The following is a 17,643-nucleotide window of genomic DNA, read 5'->3' on the forward strand; positions in this document are numbered from 1 at the left end:
CTATTTTTCTTAGATCTTCTTTGCTTGCTACCTCGATCAGGACTCCATTATTCCTGATTTTCCGCATGTTGTTTATCTTTATTTCTCTCAGATGAGGCCTCAGCTTTGTTACCACTGTGTCCTTAACTGCCTCACTGGTTTTATGGGTAGAGTCACTTTTTGCTTTCAGAATAACAATGTTGCTTTCCTTGTTTATATTAGGTTGCTTAGTAGCTATTTGTTTTGCTTTAGTTATGTCCTGTTTGCTATTTACCTTTGCACATTGGGCATAGGTTAGTGTGTTCATTGTTTTATAGTTGTTCTTCTCCTCAGTTGTAACCTCTAATTTTGATTTTAACACTTGGTTCTCTGTGTTTAATTCAATCAGGCGCTGCTCAAGCAGTGACCAACAGTTCACTATCTGCAGCCTAATTGCAGAAGTAATCCTGTTGGTTTGCTTGTGCATATATTCTTCTAGATACACTCTGGTTTCCTTTGCCTGTTTGATAGGGTCAGTCAAATTTGTTAGGTAGTCTAGTTTTACTTCTTCTTCTGTCTTTTGTTGCATCTCTGGAATTTCTATAGTTTCTTGATTTTTTCCTTTCCTGCCCTTCTTAATACTGAGGGGGCCAGGAGGCCAGCTATCCAGTTCGTTACCATTTTCCTCATTAACAGGGGCTTTCTCCCTGAGCACTCTAGCTTCATTTCCAGAGGAAATGAAGTTTCCACATCGGTATACTGTGATCAGTATACTGATGTGATCACCGCCACCTAGTGGTTCTTTATCTGCAAATTCTTAATACACGAATGATCACTGCTGTTAACCAGATCAAGAGTATTACTCTCTCTGGTTGCCTCTCGAACATGCTGCTGCAGAAAACAATCATCCAATAAATCCACAAAAGTCTGACTAGTGTATGAGTGACAAACCCACAAGTTCCAGTCAATATCTGGGAAGTTAAAATCCCTCATTATAAGACATTCTGATTTACAAGCCCACTCTATTTCTCTGTACAATTGTTCATTGTACTCATTCGAGTCATTAGGCCTATAACACACTCCTACTCTTATTGTTGCTTTCGCAGTGCTTATGTCACACCAAACTGACTCAACAGTGCACTGTTCATCTATATCAACTGGATACACTTCTTTTGATTTTGTTTTTCTTAATTAAAAGCATAACACCTCCTCCCTTCTTATCCTGTCTATCCTTTCTGCATTCCCCAAATTCCAGTTCTGCATTCCTTATATCTGTGTGACACCACGTCTCTGCTATCCCAACAATATCCGCCTTTGATATCTTGACCAACACTTCAAATTCATAAAATTTATTTACTATACTTCTAGCATTGGTATACATGCAAGTATACATGTACCTATCCTTATTATTAGTTACCCTAACACATCCCATATACCCAGCTATTTCATGATGACTGCCATCCGTCCCTGAAACCCCCAGCACCCCTCGCTCCAGGTCGCTACTTATTCTAATAGAAGTTCTGCAAGAATCACCTTCACCTCTGCCTGCGGCTACTGTTAAACTAATAGTCCTTGTATCCCCCCCCCCAAGCTAGCAGTTTTCCGACCCACCTAACACTGCCTCGATAGCATCAGCAAATATTCTTGCACCCTTTCTATTTAAGTGTATCCCATCCCTGTAGAAGCAGTCTCTCCTGTTAACAAGTACAGACCAGGCTGAAAAAAATTCTTTCCCTTATCCTTGCACAATCTTTCCAGGGCCGAATTGATCGACAAGGCTCTCATCATATACTCCCTTCTATCGTGTCTGGGCAGAATTGCAGACACTTTCAAATTCAAACCTAATTCCTGGCTTTTTTTCAACAATGACCTGTACTTGTTAAGTAATTCTGCCAGTCTCCTATTGTTTCCGTTCTCTGTACTCGTTCTAGCAACTATACATTCTTCCTAAAATTAGACCTCCAGACCTGTATGTAGTACTCATGGTGTGGTGACCATTGCCTTATATAAAGGAAAAATCACCTCCTTGTCTCTGCTAACAAAATTCCTATATTTCATTGACAAAACTCCATGACCTGTTGTGGCAGCCGGTCTGCAATGCCAGAGAACTTCATATCTGACTGCACAATTATCCCCAGGTCTTTTTCATTCTCCACCTCCCTGAGTGTAGTACCACACAGTTGGTATGTTTCTCTTGGTTTACTGCTAACCATAAGTAGTACTTTGCATTTGTCAATTCAACCTTCAGTTGCCTCTTCTCAGCCCATCTGCCCAAATTTTTTAGATTCTGTTGCAGTAACTCACTGTCATTGCCAACCTTTGTATCATCTACAAACCTCGACACAAAGCCTGATATACCTTCATCAATATCATTGATAAATATACAAAACAACAGTGGGCCCAATACCAAACCCTGTGGGTATCCACAAATGACATTAGTTCATGAAGAGCAACGTCCATTGATTACCTCTCTATCTTCTGCCACTCAACCACCCATTTTTCCATTGTAGCAACTTACCCTTAATACCAAAATTGCTACAATTTGTATAGTAATCTTCCATGCGCAACATTCACAAAAGCTTTCCGAAAATCAAAGTATATGATATCAAAATTATTTTTTGCATCCAGTTCCTACGTAACCACATCATAGTATCGAATCCAATTTGTCAGACAAGACGTAAGAAAAACCATGCTGTGTCTGAATTATTGCTGCCGTCTTGTTTAGGTGATACTATATCACCTCTATAACCACCGAATTTAAACTAACTGGTCTGTAATTATTCATGTCACCCTTCGATCTCCCTTTGTGAATTAAGGATACATTTGCACATCTCCAGTACAAGAGGACTTCTCCTGAGTTGAAGGATGCTCTCATAATCATGGCTAATCGTATGATTAGTTCCTTTGCTGCCTCATTTAATATAACTGGATAGATTCTATCAAACCCAGCTACCTTTCTTATTTAACTTTAACAATTTCTCGTCCACTTTGCTCTCCCTTATTACAAAATAATTAAGCACCCTATAACAGATTGATAAACTTCTGGCATTTTCCTCCTTGAATAACTCCTGTGTGAATGTAGATGCAAAATACACGTTCAGTCTGTCAGCTATCTGAGCAGGATCATCAACAGTCGAACCATCGATATCAAGGAAACCATTCTGATTCATCCCCTTCCTTTTAGAGTTTATATAAGTAAAGAAGTCCTTGCTGTTTTTCTTAGCATCCTTTGCCAAAGATTCCTCATAATCTGCCTTTGCTTGCCTAACCTGCTTTGTCACTTGATTACAGACAAGCTTATATCTACCATAGTCTTCTGCGTTGCCTGATAATTTATATGTATCCCACGCACTTTTCTTCTCTGCCACAAGTTTCATAGCTCATCTACCATCCATTTAGGCCTAAATCTTGAAAAGTATTTCTTAGTTGGTATAAAAAGCCTAGTAGCTTCCCATATTACTTCCTTGATTGCTTCCCATTTAGAATTTGCTGTTGGTAACACCATCAGCTGATCCCATTGTACAGAATTTAAAAACTGTATGATACCACAGTAATCACCTTTATGAAAGAAAAAACCCTTCCCTTTACACCTTTAATGGTAATTACTTCTTTAAGTAAATCCTCACATCAGCACAGTGTGATCACTGCTACATCGCGGTTCCTTTATCTGCAGATTCATAATGCATGAAGAATCACTGCTGATAATCAGACCAAGGTTATTACTCCCTCTTGAATGTGCTGCTGCTGCTGTAGAAAACAATTCGCCAATAAATCCACAAAAGCCTTGATAGTGTGTGAGTGACCAATCTGCAATTTCCACTCTATCTGGAAAGTTAAAAGCCCCCATTATAACAATATGATTTACTGGCCTACTCAATTTCTCTGTTTAGTTGTTCATTGCTCTGTTGTTGTTCTATTGTTGTTCAATTTCTCTGTTTAGTTGTTCATTGCATTCATCAAAGTCATTAGTCCTATAAGACACTCCTACTCTCAATTTTACTTTCCCTGTGCTTATGTCACACCAAACTGACTGAAGGTTGCACTGTTCACTATCTGGATGTCCATCATCTGGATGCACTTCCTCAGAGTTTATGTGTTTCTTAACTAACAGCATACCCTTCCTATCCTGTCTGTCCTTTCTGTACACATACTCCCCATATTGCAATTCTGCATTCCTTACATCTGTGACACAACATCTCTGATATCCCCACTTTTGATGTCCTGACCAGCACCTCAAATTTATTTACTAAATTCCTAGCATATGCACCTGCTCTTACTCTTAGTTATTCTAACACAGTCCATGTGTTTGCTTGTTCCATGATAACTCCTAGTAGTCCTGGAAATCCCTAGCACCTTGCTTTCCAGGCTGCTGCTCATTCCAATAGAAGCAGTGCAAGAATCACTTTCACCTCTGCCTGTGGCTACTGTTAACCTATTAGACTGTGAATTGCCCCAAGCTAGCAGTTTTCCAACCCAACTAACACTGCCTCGATAGCATCAGTATATATTCTTGCATGATTTCTATTCAAGTGTATCCCATCCCTGTAGAAGCAGTCTCTTCTGTTAACAAGCACAGACCACGCTGTGGAAAACTTTCAAATGGGTTTGTGGAAATAGAGTAACCACAGGTATCCCACATACAAAAATGAAATTCAAAAAATACTTGATGCATATAAAGAAATGGAATGTCATGTATCACTGAAACTTCATTTCTTGCATTTAGACTTCCTTTCCACAACCTTGATGTTGTGAATGACAAGCAAGTGGGAACAATTCCCTGAAGACATTAAAGTCAATGGAAAATTACTACCAAGTGTTGTGGAACATATGCATATTGTACTGTGACATTCTAGACAAAGGAAATCAACTGTCCATTTTTAAATTGCGCACCCATCTTTTATATAAATAATGTGCTGTATTAATTTAACTATGTGTACAAGATATATTCAGTTAAACTATAATAATTGTAATTTTGTAATGATATGGCCAGCAGTAGTATTATGAAAACATACTAAGAAAAAACTGAAAACATATGAAACAGGTTAGAAAACTGGGTTGGTGGAGTGTTTACATCTTTAATGGGTGGGGGAATTCATTTTGTTGTCCAGTGTTATAGGAATGGAATGTGTGGAATTGTAATGTTAACACAGCTGGATCGTTTCAGTTTGTTGGCTTGATGCCCTTTGACTATCTTTTATTGTCTCAGAAATGAGATTTTCTGGATTACAAATGTGATATTTTGTAGTGCACTATTTAGACCTCCCATACAAAAACTTTCACAACTAGAGAAAAGGCAAAATAACAAATGCAAAGTACTGCATACGGGTAAAAGTAACCCCAGAGAAACGTAAGGCAAAATAACTAGCACTTTGGCTGAACCGGAGAGAACAGCATGATTCATAGTGAAGAATGATTCCAAAATCTACTGGTTTGCTGTTAATTGTTTCATTTTGTTTTATTTCATCAAGTCTAGTAAAGGAAGGCTACCATTCTTTTCTGATTCCATTTGATGGAGATCATGGGATCAAACAGGTTAAGGTTTCTGAAAAATACCTGTAAATTTTCTGGTCCACATTTCAATTACCAAGACAAAAAGGTATCAAAACCAAACAACCAAAGCAATTCACCTCCACGACACCAGAAACCTGTATATGCCTATAATCATGAAGTTGTTTTTCAAATACCTCCACGTAATAAAAATTTAACTGAAGGAAATATTTAAGTTATACAGTACAGAGCTTAAACTTACAATATGTGCCATATATTGCAAACATTTCTTTAATTTTATTAAAAATTAATTTCAAATTTGTAATACTATTTTTTTTTTTCTGAAAACTGGAAAAAAGCATCCTTACCTTTTTCTAAATAGCATGATAGTTTCAATTCAACAATCCTTTGGTATCCAAATTCTTGCACATTTACATTTATTGGAATAGGAACAAGGCATTTCACACAATTATTTGATCCACAGTTGTATCCAAAACTAAATTCTTTGGTATTCAAAGTAGACATCTTATTTGGCAACACAAATACCTAATGGAGAAAATCTAAGATTATTGACTTGTCAGTGTTTAATTTAAGAAAATATAAATGAAAAAAAAAAAAAAAAACTTACTATATTATCTGCTTGTTATTGTTTGTTATTTGATTTTTAGGAGCATTAGCAACTAAGGCCATATTGCTCCGGGATATGCGGTGGTCATTCCCTGACCTTTCCGCATTCTCCGTATTTGGTGGTGACGGGCTCGAACCCCGGTCTAATCAAGAAGCGTGTGCTATGCACTGCTGCTCCTTCCCACCTGGCTACGGAGGTGCCGCACTATATTATCTGCATATTATTTGAATACCAAAAAAAAAAAAAACTTACTATATTATCTGCTTGTTATTGTTTGTTATTTGATTTTTAGGAGCATTAGCAACTAAGGCCATATTGCTCCGGGATATGCGGTGGTCATTCCCTGACCTTTCTGCATTCTCCGTATTTGGTGGTGACGGGCTCGAACCCCGGTCTAATCAAGAAGCGTGTGCTATGCACTGCTGCTCCTTCCCACCTGGCTACGGAGGCGCCGCACTATATTATCTGCACCAGCTAATTTGGTGCCCATCATTCATTAACGATTTCGTAGAATTAGACTCCTCTTATGTATAGCTATAACTGTTTAACATTGTAGCAAAATCTATATCTGCAATTTTATAACAGAAATTTAGGTATTCACAACAAAGAAATGTGATTAAAATGAAAATTATAAACATACAGATGTATGTTTATTTTTTCATCAGATGGACATACATATTGATTTACACTATATTTAGAAGTTTTCAGAAATTTCAAAATAAACTCTGTATCACAAGCCGTAAACACAGTATATTTATATATATATATATATATACACACTATGTTTACGTAGTATATATATATACACACTATGTTTACGTAGTATATATATATACACACTATGTTTACGTAGTATATATATACACACTATGTTTACGTAGTATACATATACACACTATGTTTATGTAGTATACATATATATATACAGTCGATTCCGGTTATTTGGGACACATCGGGACTAGTGCATTTTGGCCCGATTAAGCGGCTGTCCCAATTATCCGAAGTTTCACTGAAAAAAAGTTAAAAATGCAATGGATCCCCGCTTTACAATTGGTTCACTGTACAATCAAATCACGTTACAATGGAGTCACCATAGTAAAGCACCGTTCACTATACGATGTGTAGTAAGCACCAGTCATTGTGATCACGTTTGTAAATTGAATTTTAATACAGTACTATTAAGCAGTGATTCTAATTAGCGAAAATATGAGGAATATTATCCACAGTCTATAAAAGTAAAGATATATTAAGCACCAATTTACCCTTTATTACCTTACCAATTAAAAAATTAAATGATACCTGAAAATCAGAAGAATATACGTGATAATCGGAATAATTAATATGTACATACTAACTGGTTGACATTTCTGTTCACTCACATTTGTGGGTGGGGGTTAAAATTTAAAACAGTAAAAAGATTAGTAACCAATAACAAAGAACACGGCACACACAAATTGCAAGTAACACGATACGCACAAGTGAGAACGGAGTAACAAGTAACGAAGCTTAAAAATAGGAATGAAGTGAAGATGCTGAAAATTAATTTTTTTATATGATTGAAGGTTCCATGAAAGTGTAAACACATTTCATCATAACAACCCACAGAATTCCAGCTGTCAGTATTATCGCAAATTCAATAAGATCAAGTTTACTATCTGTTTATGATGGATTGCACTAACAGAAAATCCCAATAAACAGGTGATTACTAATTGTTTTTATGGTTGTGACCTCCAGAAATCCGACCGAACTGCATGATCGATCGGAGACAAATCGTAGGGTAATCTCCAGTGCTGCGGTCTCCTGCCCTGATTAAACGGCATGTTGTCCCAATTAAGCGAAGTAAACCCTGGCTATTTTCTCAATTGGGTTCTGTTTTTTAAGATTTACCCCAAATAAACGGCTGCCCCAATTAACCGGAATCCACGGAATATATATATATACACACACACACACACACACACACACACACACACATATATATATTTATGTACATATATACTCTATGGTATTTATGTTAATATTTAATATAATTCAATGATAGTATATATATATATATATATAATCATCAAGAATAATACCATAGAGAAGTTATATGCTATAGGGGGGAAGAAAAATTAAGAATTAGATTAAATAAGATTAGATAAGACTGAATTACAATAACATGAATTTCATTTTGCATACTTTATTTGCATAGAAATGAATTTCATTTCTATGCAAATAAACATCTATTTTATACTAATAATATTTTATATATATATATATATATATATGCACACACACACACACACATATATATACACACACACGCACACACATATATATTACACACACACACATATATACATATATATATACACTATGTTTGGTCCATCGAGGTTGTCGCAGACATATGCCAGACAAGCTGTCCTGCTATCTGGGAATCTAAAACGCTGATGGAACTGATATTCGGGTGACATTCAAGTCAAGCAGACCCAATTTTGGCAAAGTCCAAATGGTCTGTGACATCCAAATCCTCTGCTCGCACCTTCATGATGGTGGGACTGTTAGTAATCCTGGGTATAACCTCCATGCACAAGCACACAGTCGGTGACCACCCAGGTATGAACCAACGTAAGCAGGCGTCAAGGTATGGTGCCACACCACATTCTCTCTCTCTCTCTCTCTGTGTGTGTGTGTGTGTGTGTGTTACCAGGCAATACTAGGTGGTAGATGACTCTCATTAAACAGTGCAAAACCACCACTTTGCTTATTGGAGGCTTGAAGTGGTGGAACCTATGTTTAGTCTCCAGAGCTAAGGTCTGGTCAACCCTTCCCCATCTCTTCTATCATGCAGTAGGACTGATGACTTTTGAGGTTATGATGAACATCATGGTGAGATCCAACCTTCCTTAGATTTTGAGGGTACAGGTCTAAAACGGTGTTCCCACGGCGGCCACTAGTTAGTACACCGGACTGAACCTAATGGTAACTCTTTAGGAGGGATAAGCTAGTGTATAATCTTGCTACTTCTACTCTGCCAGATAGTGACTTGAGAGAGTCTGAGTAGTGTGTATGCAGGGCAAATTGTCGAGGCCACGTTATGTCAAGGATCTGGGTATATTCTTACCATGTGTACGCCATATTCACAAATTTCGTTACTTCATACAACATGTCCCCCCCCCACTTTTTCTTACTATTGAATACACCATGAATTGTCAAACTAATAGAGTAAGCTTATATGTAAAAAGATCTAAACCTCCCAAACATTTCCTAGTTCATTTCACAAATATACGTGGTCTCAATTCAAATCTCAACGATGTCCATTTCCACTTGCAGTCTTCCAAACCCCATGTACTTTTTCTGACAGAATCTCAGTTATCGGTTGATTCAACTACTTGCTCATCTCAGTTGCCCAAATTATTCGCTGTATGATTTCTTTAGCCTCAAAGGTGGTGCTTGTGCATTTGCCCATTCCGATATTCCATCAGTGACTTGGTAATTTGGAATTTCCTCTTTTTGAATTTCTCTGGCTTAAAATCTCTCTACCTCATTGTGACAAATTCATCTGTTATCTCTACCATTCTCCCAACTCCACTAATCACTTGGAGCTCTTTGACTTCCTCTCATTGCAACTTGACTTTCTTCAGTCCAACTTTTCTAACAGTGAGGTAATTTTCCTTGGTGATTTTAATGTTCACAACTCCAGCTCGCTTCCGTTTTCCAGTCACACCGACCCAGCTGGTTGAGATGCTGAGGTTTTTGCAATTTCTAATGACCTTGCACAGATTGTTCATATACTTACAAGAATACCAGACAATCCTAACCATACAGCCAACACGCTTCATCTTTTTCTCACAAACAACCCATCTAAGTATTCGGTCAAAGTGAGTGGTCACAACTTGGCGATTGTCTCTTCTCCAATGGAGCATTTATCTCATAGCTATTCCCAATCTCGTAACGTTTGGCATTACAAGAATGCAAAATGGGATGACCTTGGAGATTTCTTTTCTTCTTTTCCTTGGTCAGATTACTGTTTCAAAATTTCTGATGTCAACGTTTGCTCAGATCGTGTCTGTGAAATTATTCTTGTAGGAATAGAATCCTTAATTCCACCCTCCACTTTAAAATCTCGTCTTTTATCTAAACCTTGGCTTTCCAACAAATATGCTAAGGCTGTTCAAGGGAAGAATGTTACATATAGTAATTGGCTTGTTTCCAAATCTTCAGTTTCATTTTCTGCCTACACCAATGCTCACAACAATTGTAAAGCAGTCATTAATCAGTTCAAACTAGATTTTGAACAGGTTAAGAGTAGAAAACTTGCTTCTTGCTCTAATGATAGCCAAGAATTGTGGTCTCTTGCCAAAGCTATTGACTGCAACTCTTGCCCATCTCTGCTCCCACCTCTTTCAAAACCAGATGGTTCTGTTATTACTTCAGCCAAGGATAAAGTTTACCTGCTAGCATCCCATTTTTCTTTCAACTCATGTATTAATGATCTTGGTAAAACACCTCCCACCATTCCCAATACGCTCCATTCAATGCCTCCTGTGGTCTTCCGTCAAAAGGATGTAAGAATGATTTTGACAAATCTCAAATGCTAAGAAAGTTCCAGGTCCTGATGGTATTTCTCCACTTGTTCTTAAAACCTGTGCTCCTGAACTTACTCCTGTTCTTCGACACCTTTATTGACTTTCTTATTCCAAAGGTGTTGTTTCTTCTGCTTGGAAATTTGCTCATATCCAGTCAGTTCCTAAAAAGGGTGACAAGTTCCTCCCATTCAATTATCATCCCATTGTAATTACTTCTACTCTTTCTAAAGTAATGAAGAAATCAATTAACCGCCAACTCAAACTCCCTAGAAACCTTCAGTCTGATCAATGATCAGAACAGGCTTTTGAACAGGCTAAGAGTAGAAAACTTGCAATGGTAATTCTCCAGTCGAGTAAAGACAACTTAGTTAATTTCAATCTTTCTAAAACTCAGTCTTGTCTTATATCTCGCAAAGGGATTCTTCTGCTCCTATGCTTATCTTTGGTGACACTCCGATTTCTAGGCAAAATGATATATCTCTTTTGGGGATTACCATGACTTCTAATCTCTCTTGGCACAAGCACATTACAAATATTGCTTCCTCTGCATCTAAAAAACTTGGTTTTCTCTTTCGCTCACGGCGTTACTTTTCTTCCAAACTGTTCATTCTGTACAAATCGCAAATCCGCCCTACAATGGAATATTATTCCCACATCTGGGGCGGTGCCCCCAAAATGTCTCTCAGGCTTCTAGATTCCATTCAGAAGAGGGCAGTTAAGTTCATTAATGACTCCTCTCTAACAGAGTCTCTCCACTCTCTGTCTCATAGATGTACTGTTTCTGCTGCAAGCCTTTTCTACAGATACTTCCATGGACACTGTTCTTCTGAATTGGCTTCTATAATTCCCACTCTCTCTCTCTCTTTTAAAACAGTCCGAACAGGTGCCACCACCAGTTAACATCCATTTACTCTCCAACTTCAAACTCACAGAACAAACTTTTCATCTTCCTCATTTATTCATTTAACTGCCACTTTCTGGAACAACCTTCCTTCATACGTATTTCCTGAAAATTACAGTCTACAAAAGTTCAAGTCTAATGTCAACAAAAAAATATCTTCTTTTGTCTTCTCAACCTCCAACCAAATCACAGTACTAAGTACTAAAGGTTCTAATACCTCTCATGTTTGGGGTTTTCATAAAAAAAAAAAAATAATAAAAAAAAAAAAAAAAATATATATATATATATATATATATATATATATATATATATGGTAGTTATGTTCTATACAATAAAATATATGGTAGTTATGTTCTATTCCATAATTAATCTACAGCAGGCACTGATTTAACTGACCCCGATTCAACGCACAAAAAATTTCTCTCCTAAAGGAAAAATTTTGAAATTTTTTTCTTTTTATTCTCGAATACTATGGATCTAAAATTTCAGAAGAGTGATGAATGGCTGTGGCATTTTCGAAAGCACCACAGTAGTATTAAAAAAGAACCTGTGGTGAATCTTTAGGTGCAGATAAAGAACAAGTTGCGACTTGCAGAAAATATCTAAATGACCTCATTAAAAATGAGGGCCTCGTTTTATCACAGCTTTATAATGCTAACAAGACTGGGCTTTTTTATTGTGCTGTTAATGAAAATATCCAAGCTCACAAGCATGAAACCAGCACCCCTGATGGCTTGCATGGAGTTGTTGCACAGTTAGTGCCGGTAGACGATTCTTTCCCCATTGAAGAAAATAAGTATCACAGGCCAGTTGAGGAAAGGGGGTCCACGGTGGATGAGAGTATTTCTTTATCTGTTGCCCATTTTGGAGAGGAACATTCCAATTCTGTGATATTTCAAGGAGCCGTAGGCCAGCTGGTAGTATTTTACTTGGTTTTCTGTATAGATCGAGTAGTGGTTGATTAAAAAGGTATGGCTGAATATGATGCAAAGAGCAAGTCTATTTTTGCTGCATATTTAAGTAATAGCATTTTTCTGCGGAGATGCAGAGGGGGGGTCTCATGAGCTTCAATGTATAGACTCTGAGTTGGAGATGTCCTATATGCACCAATCAATCTGCAGTGCATTATGCTGAATAGGTTCCAGCCAGCATAGTACACTCCTTCGGGTAGAATCATAAACTGGAGCACCATAATCTAAAGGGATCTAATCAGTGCTCTATATAAGAGCAGAAGTTGTACGATGTGCTCCCCAAGACAAGGCAGATAAAGCTCTTAGCATGTTGATTTTTTTTAAGACAGGTAGTACATATTTATTTAACATTTTATTTTATTTTATTTTTTATTTTATTAATAGCAAGATACACAACAGGTAACCATTAACAGTGTATCTGAGATCAGATCAATAAACATAATAACAATAATATGAAATCCAACAGGACGATAAACATTGATATAGATTCAAACAATAAAAGCATATGTACAAACGAGGATTGTATTAAGTTAAGTTACCGGTAAAACAAGTAATAATTAATCCGTTAGAGAATAGAAAATAATATAACAAATAATAATAAACTACAATAATTAGATGTGAGCTAGTCACTTTGCAGTTTAAGAGAAGAGGCAAACTTGTGGATGGCGTTCATCAGTGATTGGGAGTTGTCAAAGAAGTCAATGAGAGAGTCATTTGCTGATCTGCTGATTCTGTTCAGTGGACTGAACTTCATAAAGTCCGTGTTGGCAGAGTCAAGGCGAAACGGTGTAAGGTTCCTGACTTGTCTAAAAGGAGCATTGAAGTTGATTTTACTCAGGATATCAGATGCTTCATAAATTCCAGTGATTACTTTGGCTAGAAGGGCGATGTCAGCAGTAACTCTTCTGGTGCACAGAGGCCGCAGATGAAAGTAATCACACAGCGATTCATAATACACTGAGTGATAGAATAGAGGATTGCGGTACGTAAGGTAACGGACAAAGTTTTTTTGGACTGCTTCAATTTTGTTAGTTAAAGTCTTTGTGTGAGGATTCCAGATGGGCGAACTGAATTCAAGGATTGGCAGAACAATAGTTTTATAGAGGATAACCGCATATCTATAGCTTTTGAACTTGTATGTGTTCCGTTTGATGAATCCCAGTGTTTTGAATGCTTTGCTGGTGATTTTAAGGACATGGGCATCGAATTTAGCACTGCTGGAAAAGAGAATCCCTAAGTCGTTAACTTGGTCACACCTTTCGATGATCACAGAGTTAATACTATACTCCGTATTCATTAGTTGTGGAGATCTGCAAGATGAGAAAGAGATTACTTTGCACTTCGAGGGGTTAGCAGACAAGCCATTCAGAGATAGCCACAGAGAGAATTTATTGAGAGCACATTGAAGCTGTTGAGAATCCGTTGTCTCCTTCACTGCTGAGTAGATCTTAAGATCATCTGCATAGAGAGCAACTTGAACATTGGAGGTGTAGATGAAAGAAGGAAGATCATTTACGAAAACAATGAAGAGAAGAGGACCTAAGGGAGAGCCTTGTGGTACTCCGCTTAGTGGTATAAAACAGTCTGAGTTCACTTGATCGATGATAACGCTCAAGGAACGATGCATAATAGAGCTGCGTAGCCATGAGAGCAAAGGGTCACGGATACCATATAGCTTAAGTTTTTCCAGAAGTTGTTCGTGCGGGACTTTATCAAATGCCTTAGATATGTCTGTGTAGACTGCATCAACTTGTAGGTGGTTATCAAGAGCTTCAGAGGTGTATTGCCAGAAAGGAAGTAAATTTGTGACTACTGACTTGCCACTGCAGAAACCATGTTGATTCTGATCGATAAAAGGCTTGAAGAATTCGAAGAGATGTTTGTGCACTGCTGTGTCGAAGAGTTTGGCCAGGCTGTTTTGCAAGGTTATGGGTCTGTAATCGCATACGTCATTTTTATCACCTTTTTTGAAAATAGGAACTATATTGACCTGCTTAAAGTGCTTAGGATACTTCCCCAGCCTGAGAGACAGGTTGAAGATCCGCAGTATGAGGGGTTTCAATGTAGTGACAGTCATTTTCCAAAATAAGCCTGGAATGTCATCTGGGCCTCTAGCATAGTCATTTCTCATGCTTTTTAATGCCGAATTTAAATCTTCATCAGTGATAAAGAGATTAATGAGGATATCATCTTTAACAGGTGTGAAGTCAGGAAATGAGGCAGGTCTCAATGTATCATTTGTTTGAATGCTAGAAAAGTGTTTGGCAAACTCTTGAGCAATACTGAATTCGTCAGATAAGAGAATTCCATCTGCGTTTCGGAGTTGTAACTTTCTACTGGTTATATTCTTATGCTTCATGAAATTCCAGAATGGTTTGATATCTCTGTGAGTAAGCAGACTATCCTGAACTGACTCTGTATACATGTTGTAGGAGTTTAATATGAGAGTTTTCACTTCTTTGCGGAGTTGGCTGAATATTTCATAGTATTGACTGTCACCTGTTTGCTTATACTTGTTTCTGTAGAATTCTTTGGATTTAATTTTACGTATTAGTTCACTGTTATACCAGTGCGGGTAGGTAGAGCGTGCGGTAAGATGGGATTGAGGAACAATGTCAGATATAACTGAATGGACACAGTGAATCAGGTTGTTGGTGAGCACATCGATGTCATCCTTAGCGTCAGCGAGCTGCTTGTCTACGTTTCTTAGAGCTAGGTTGAGCAGAGGCCAGTCAGCCTTTCTGAAATTGAAACGAGGAGTGCGGGAGCTGCATTTGAAGTTATGAGAAGTCACTGTGATGTCAAAAGTAATTGGTGAATGATCCGAGTGAAATATGGGGTTGTCGGTGTGAACATCTATATGAGTAGAGGAAAATATTAGGTCGAGGTAGGCATTTTCTCTGGTTGGAAAGTTGCAAATTTGTTCCAGACCATAGCTGTGAAGCATATTAAAGAGAGCCCTAGTCTGCAATGATGGAGAAGAAGATCCTAAATTGGCCATTTGACAGTTAAAGTCACCCACAACCATTGCTATGTCGGCAGATTGAATTAGTGGGAAGATTGAATCCAGCGAGCTTTCTAAGTACTGGAGGTCTATATTAGTTAAGGGGGGGGGGGGTGGAAAATAAAGCAATACTATTAAAACTTTTAACTTGCCAAGATGAAGAAGGCAGTATACTGATTCAATATTTGTGAAATTTAATGCAGTTTCACAGAGTATATGGTTAGAATGTATAATAGCTACTCCGCCTCCACGAGATCCTCTGTCCTTTCTATGGATTGTATATTGCCTATCTATAATCTCCTGATCATCAATGTCAATGGAGAGCCAGGTTTCAGTGAGCAGGTAAATGTTGTAAATATGTGAGCCTTGGATTGCTCTGAAGTGGTTTAGGTTGCTAATTATACTCCTGCAATTCTGAAGGTAAACACTGAACAGTAGGGATCTGGGGATTCTATGACAAGAGGAGAACGTAGTATGTGTAGATAGCAGGGTATCTGATTGCTATGTCGGTGGAGAGGAGATTTTGGACTCCCTTGATGGTCTGTCCGTGAAGTGTTTTACTAGAGCCCCTGATAAAAGGGATCTTAGATTCAGCACTTTTTCTGTTTGTGATGGAAGGCACGTTATTATAAAAGATGAGTAGGCGGGACATCGTGTCTTCAGAGAACGGACATCTACTCCGAAACCATATTCTTCTTTAATTAAGTTGATAAGATCTTCAGATTTAGTGGCGGGTCCAAGTCTAGAAAGAAAAATTCGGTCTTTTGTGGGAATAATTGTGATATTATACTTATGTTTGAGTAACTGAGATTTTTCTGCAGTAGTTACAATCTGTGTTTGATGAGTTTTGGCTGGAAGCTTGGAGGAAGTATCTTGAGATATAGATGCTTTAATATTTTCTGACGGTTTGTTCTGTTTTGATCTTTGGTGTGATATTTGAGACTGGCAATTAGAAACAGGTATACTCACTGTGGCAGCAGATCTACAGACAGGTTTGGAGACCTCATTAGATGTGGCAGCAGTTATTTTTGCATATGTTGCCTTAACTGATGTTGAAGAAGATTCCGCTTGGTGACTCTGAGCTTGTGAAATAGAGGTACAGACAGAACTGTTCCGCAGAGGAGAGCAGGTGGGAGGAGTGGTTCTATTTACATCAGAAGAATTATCTAACAGAGTCTGTTTGGCAATAATTTGCTCAGTTGAATGACTTGAGTCAGGAATGTTAGCAAGCTTGGGCAAATTAATATTTGCAGCAGTAGAAGTATTGAGACCGGTGGAAGGTGAAGATCTGGTCTCAATATTGAGGGCATCGTCAGTTAATGAAGAATTCGGATTCACTTTGAGCCCATTGGTTTCGAGAGTAGGTTCAGAATTCTTCCTAGCTTCCCTTAAGTGGCAAGACATAACTGATGTGAGATTTTTAATTTGGGCGTTAATGTCAGAAATTTCAGCCTGTTGATTAGTTAATATTGTTTTTATACCACAGATCTCCGTGGATAGCTCGCTGTTTCCTTCATTGAGTGTATTAGGATCCAGGAGAATTTCAGAGTTTGCAGTATGAGGTGCGCTGATTAGATGAGTTTGAATGAGGATTTTCTGCATAGTGTTAAAGAGTAGTTCCTGGAATTCAGTTGATTGCAGAATACAAAAGGTTGGATTCAGAGTTTCCATAGGGAAGGAGTTAGCGCTGAGATCTTCTGACAGCACAGATATATGTGTTTGAGTTGATGCATCTGAGAGTTGATGCGACCCCAAAGACAACAAAGAAGGATTAGAGGCTTCATCCATGTACGATTCAGAGTCGGTATTTCTAGTTATTGGCATGATATTTGTCTCAAATGTACTAGAGTACGGCATTTCAACTTTGTTAGCGGAAGAGGAGGAAAGTGACTCAGGTTCCGTGCTGTTTGGCGTTGCAACAGTTATAGGGCTTTTCTGAGAATTTCTGAGTCGACATCTATCACAACAGAATGATTTCCGCCGACTTTTATTTAATTTTTTCAGGTCAGAATGTGTACAGTCATTGCATATTAATTGTTTGCACTCAATACATTGGACAATGGGGTCAGAGCTGGTCCCACAGATGGTGCAGACGCTAGAATTTTGACAGGAGGTAGTATTTG

At 38.0% G+C, this 17,643-nt stretch overlaps 1 protein-coding gene across 1 annotated transcript in view; it reads right to left on the reverse strand.

Annotated features, from left to right (window-relative positions):
* The window catches only part of LOC150083166 (FERRY endosomal RAB5 effector complex subunit 3-like), a 1,535,539-nt gene that overhangs the window by 1,447,724 nt on the left and 70,172 nt on the right, over positions 1–17,643 (reverse strand). Inside the window, exon 2 of the mRNA XM_090378412.1 lies at positions 5,814–5,991. Coding sequence (XP_090234538.1) covers positions 5,814–5,970 — 157 coding nt within the window. The 5' untranslated portion in view covers positions 5,971–5,991. The remainder of the gene's footprint in view (positions 1–5,813; positions 5,992–17,643) is intronic.

The sequence above is a fragment of the Mastigoproctus giganteus genome, chromosome 7 (assembly GCF_048544385.1).
Source record: "Mastigoproctus giganteus isolate SK-2022 chromosome 7, ASM4854438v1, whole genome shotgun sequence".
NCBI lineage: Eukaryota > Metazoa > Arthropoda > Arachnida > Uropygi > Thelyphonidae > Mastigoproctus > Mastigoproctus giganteus.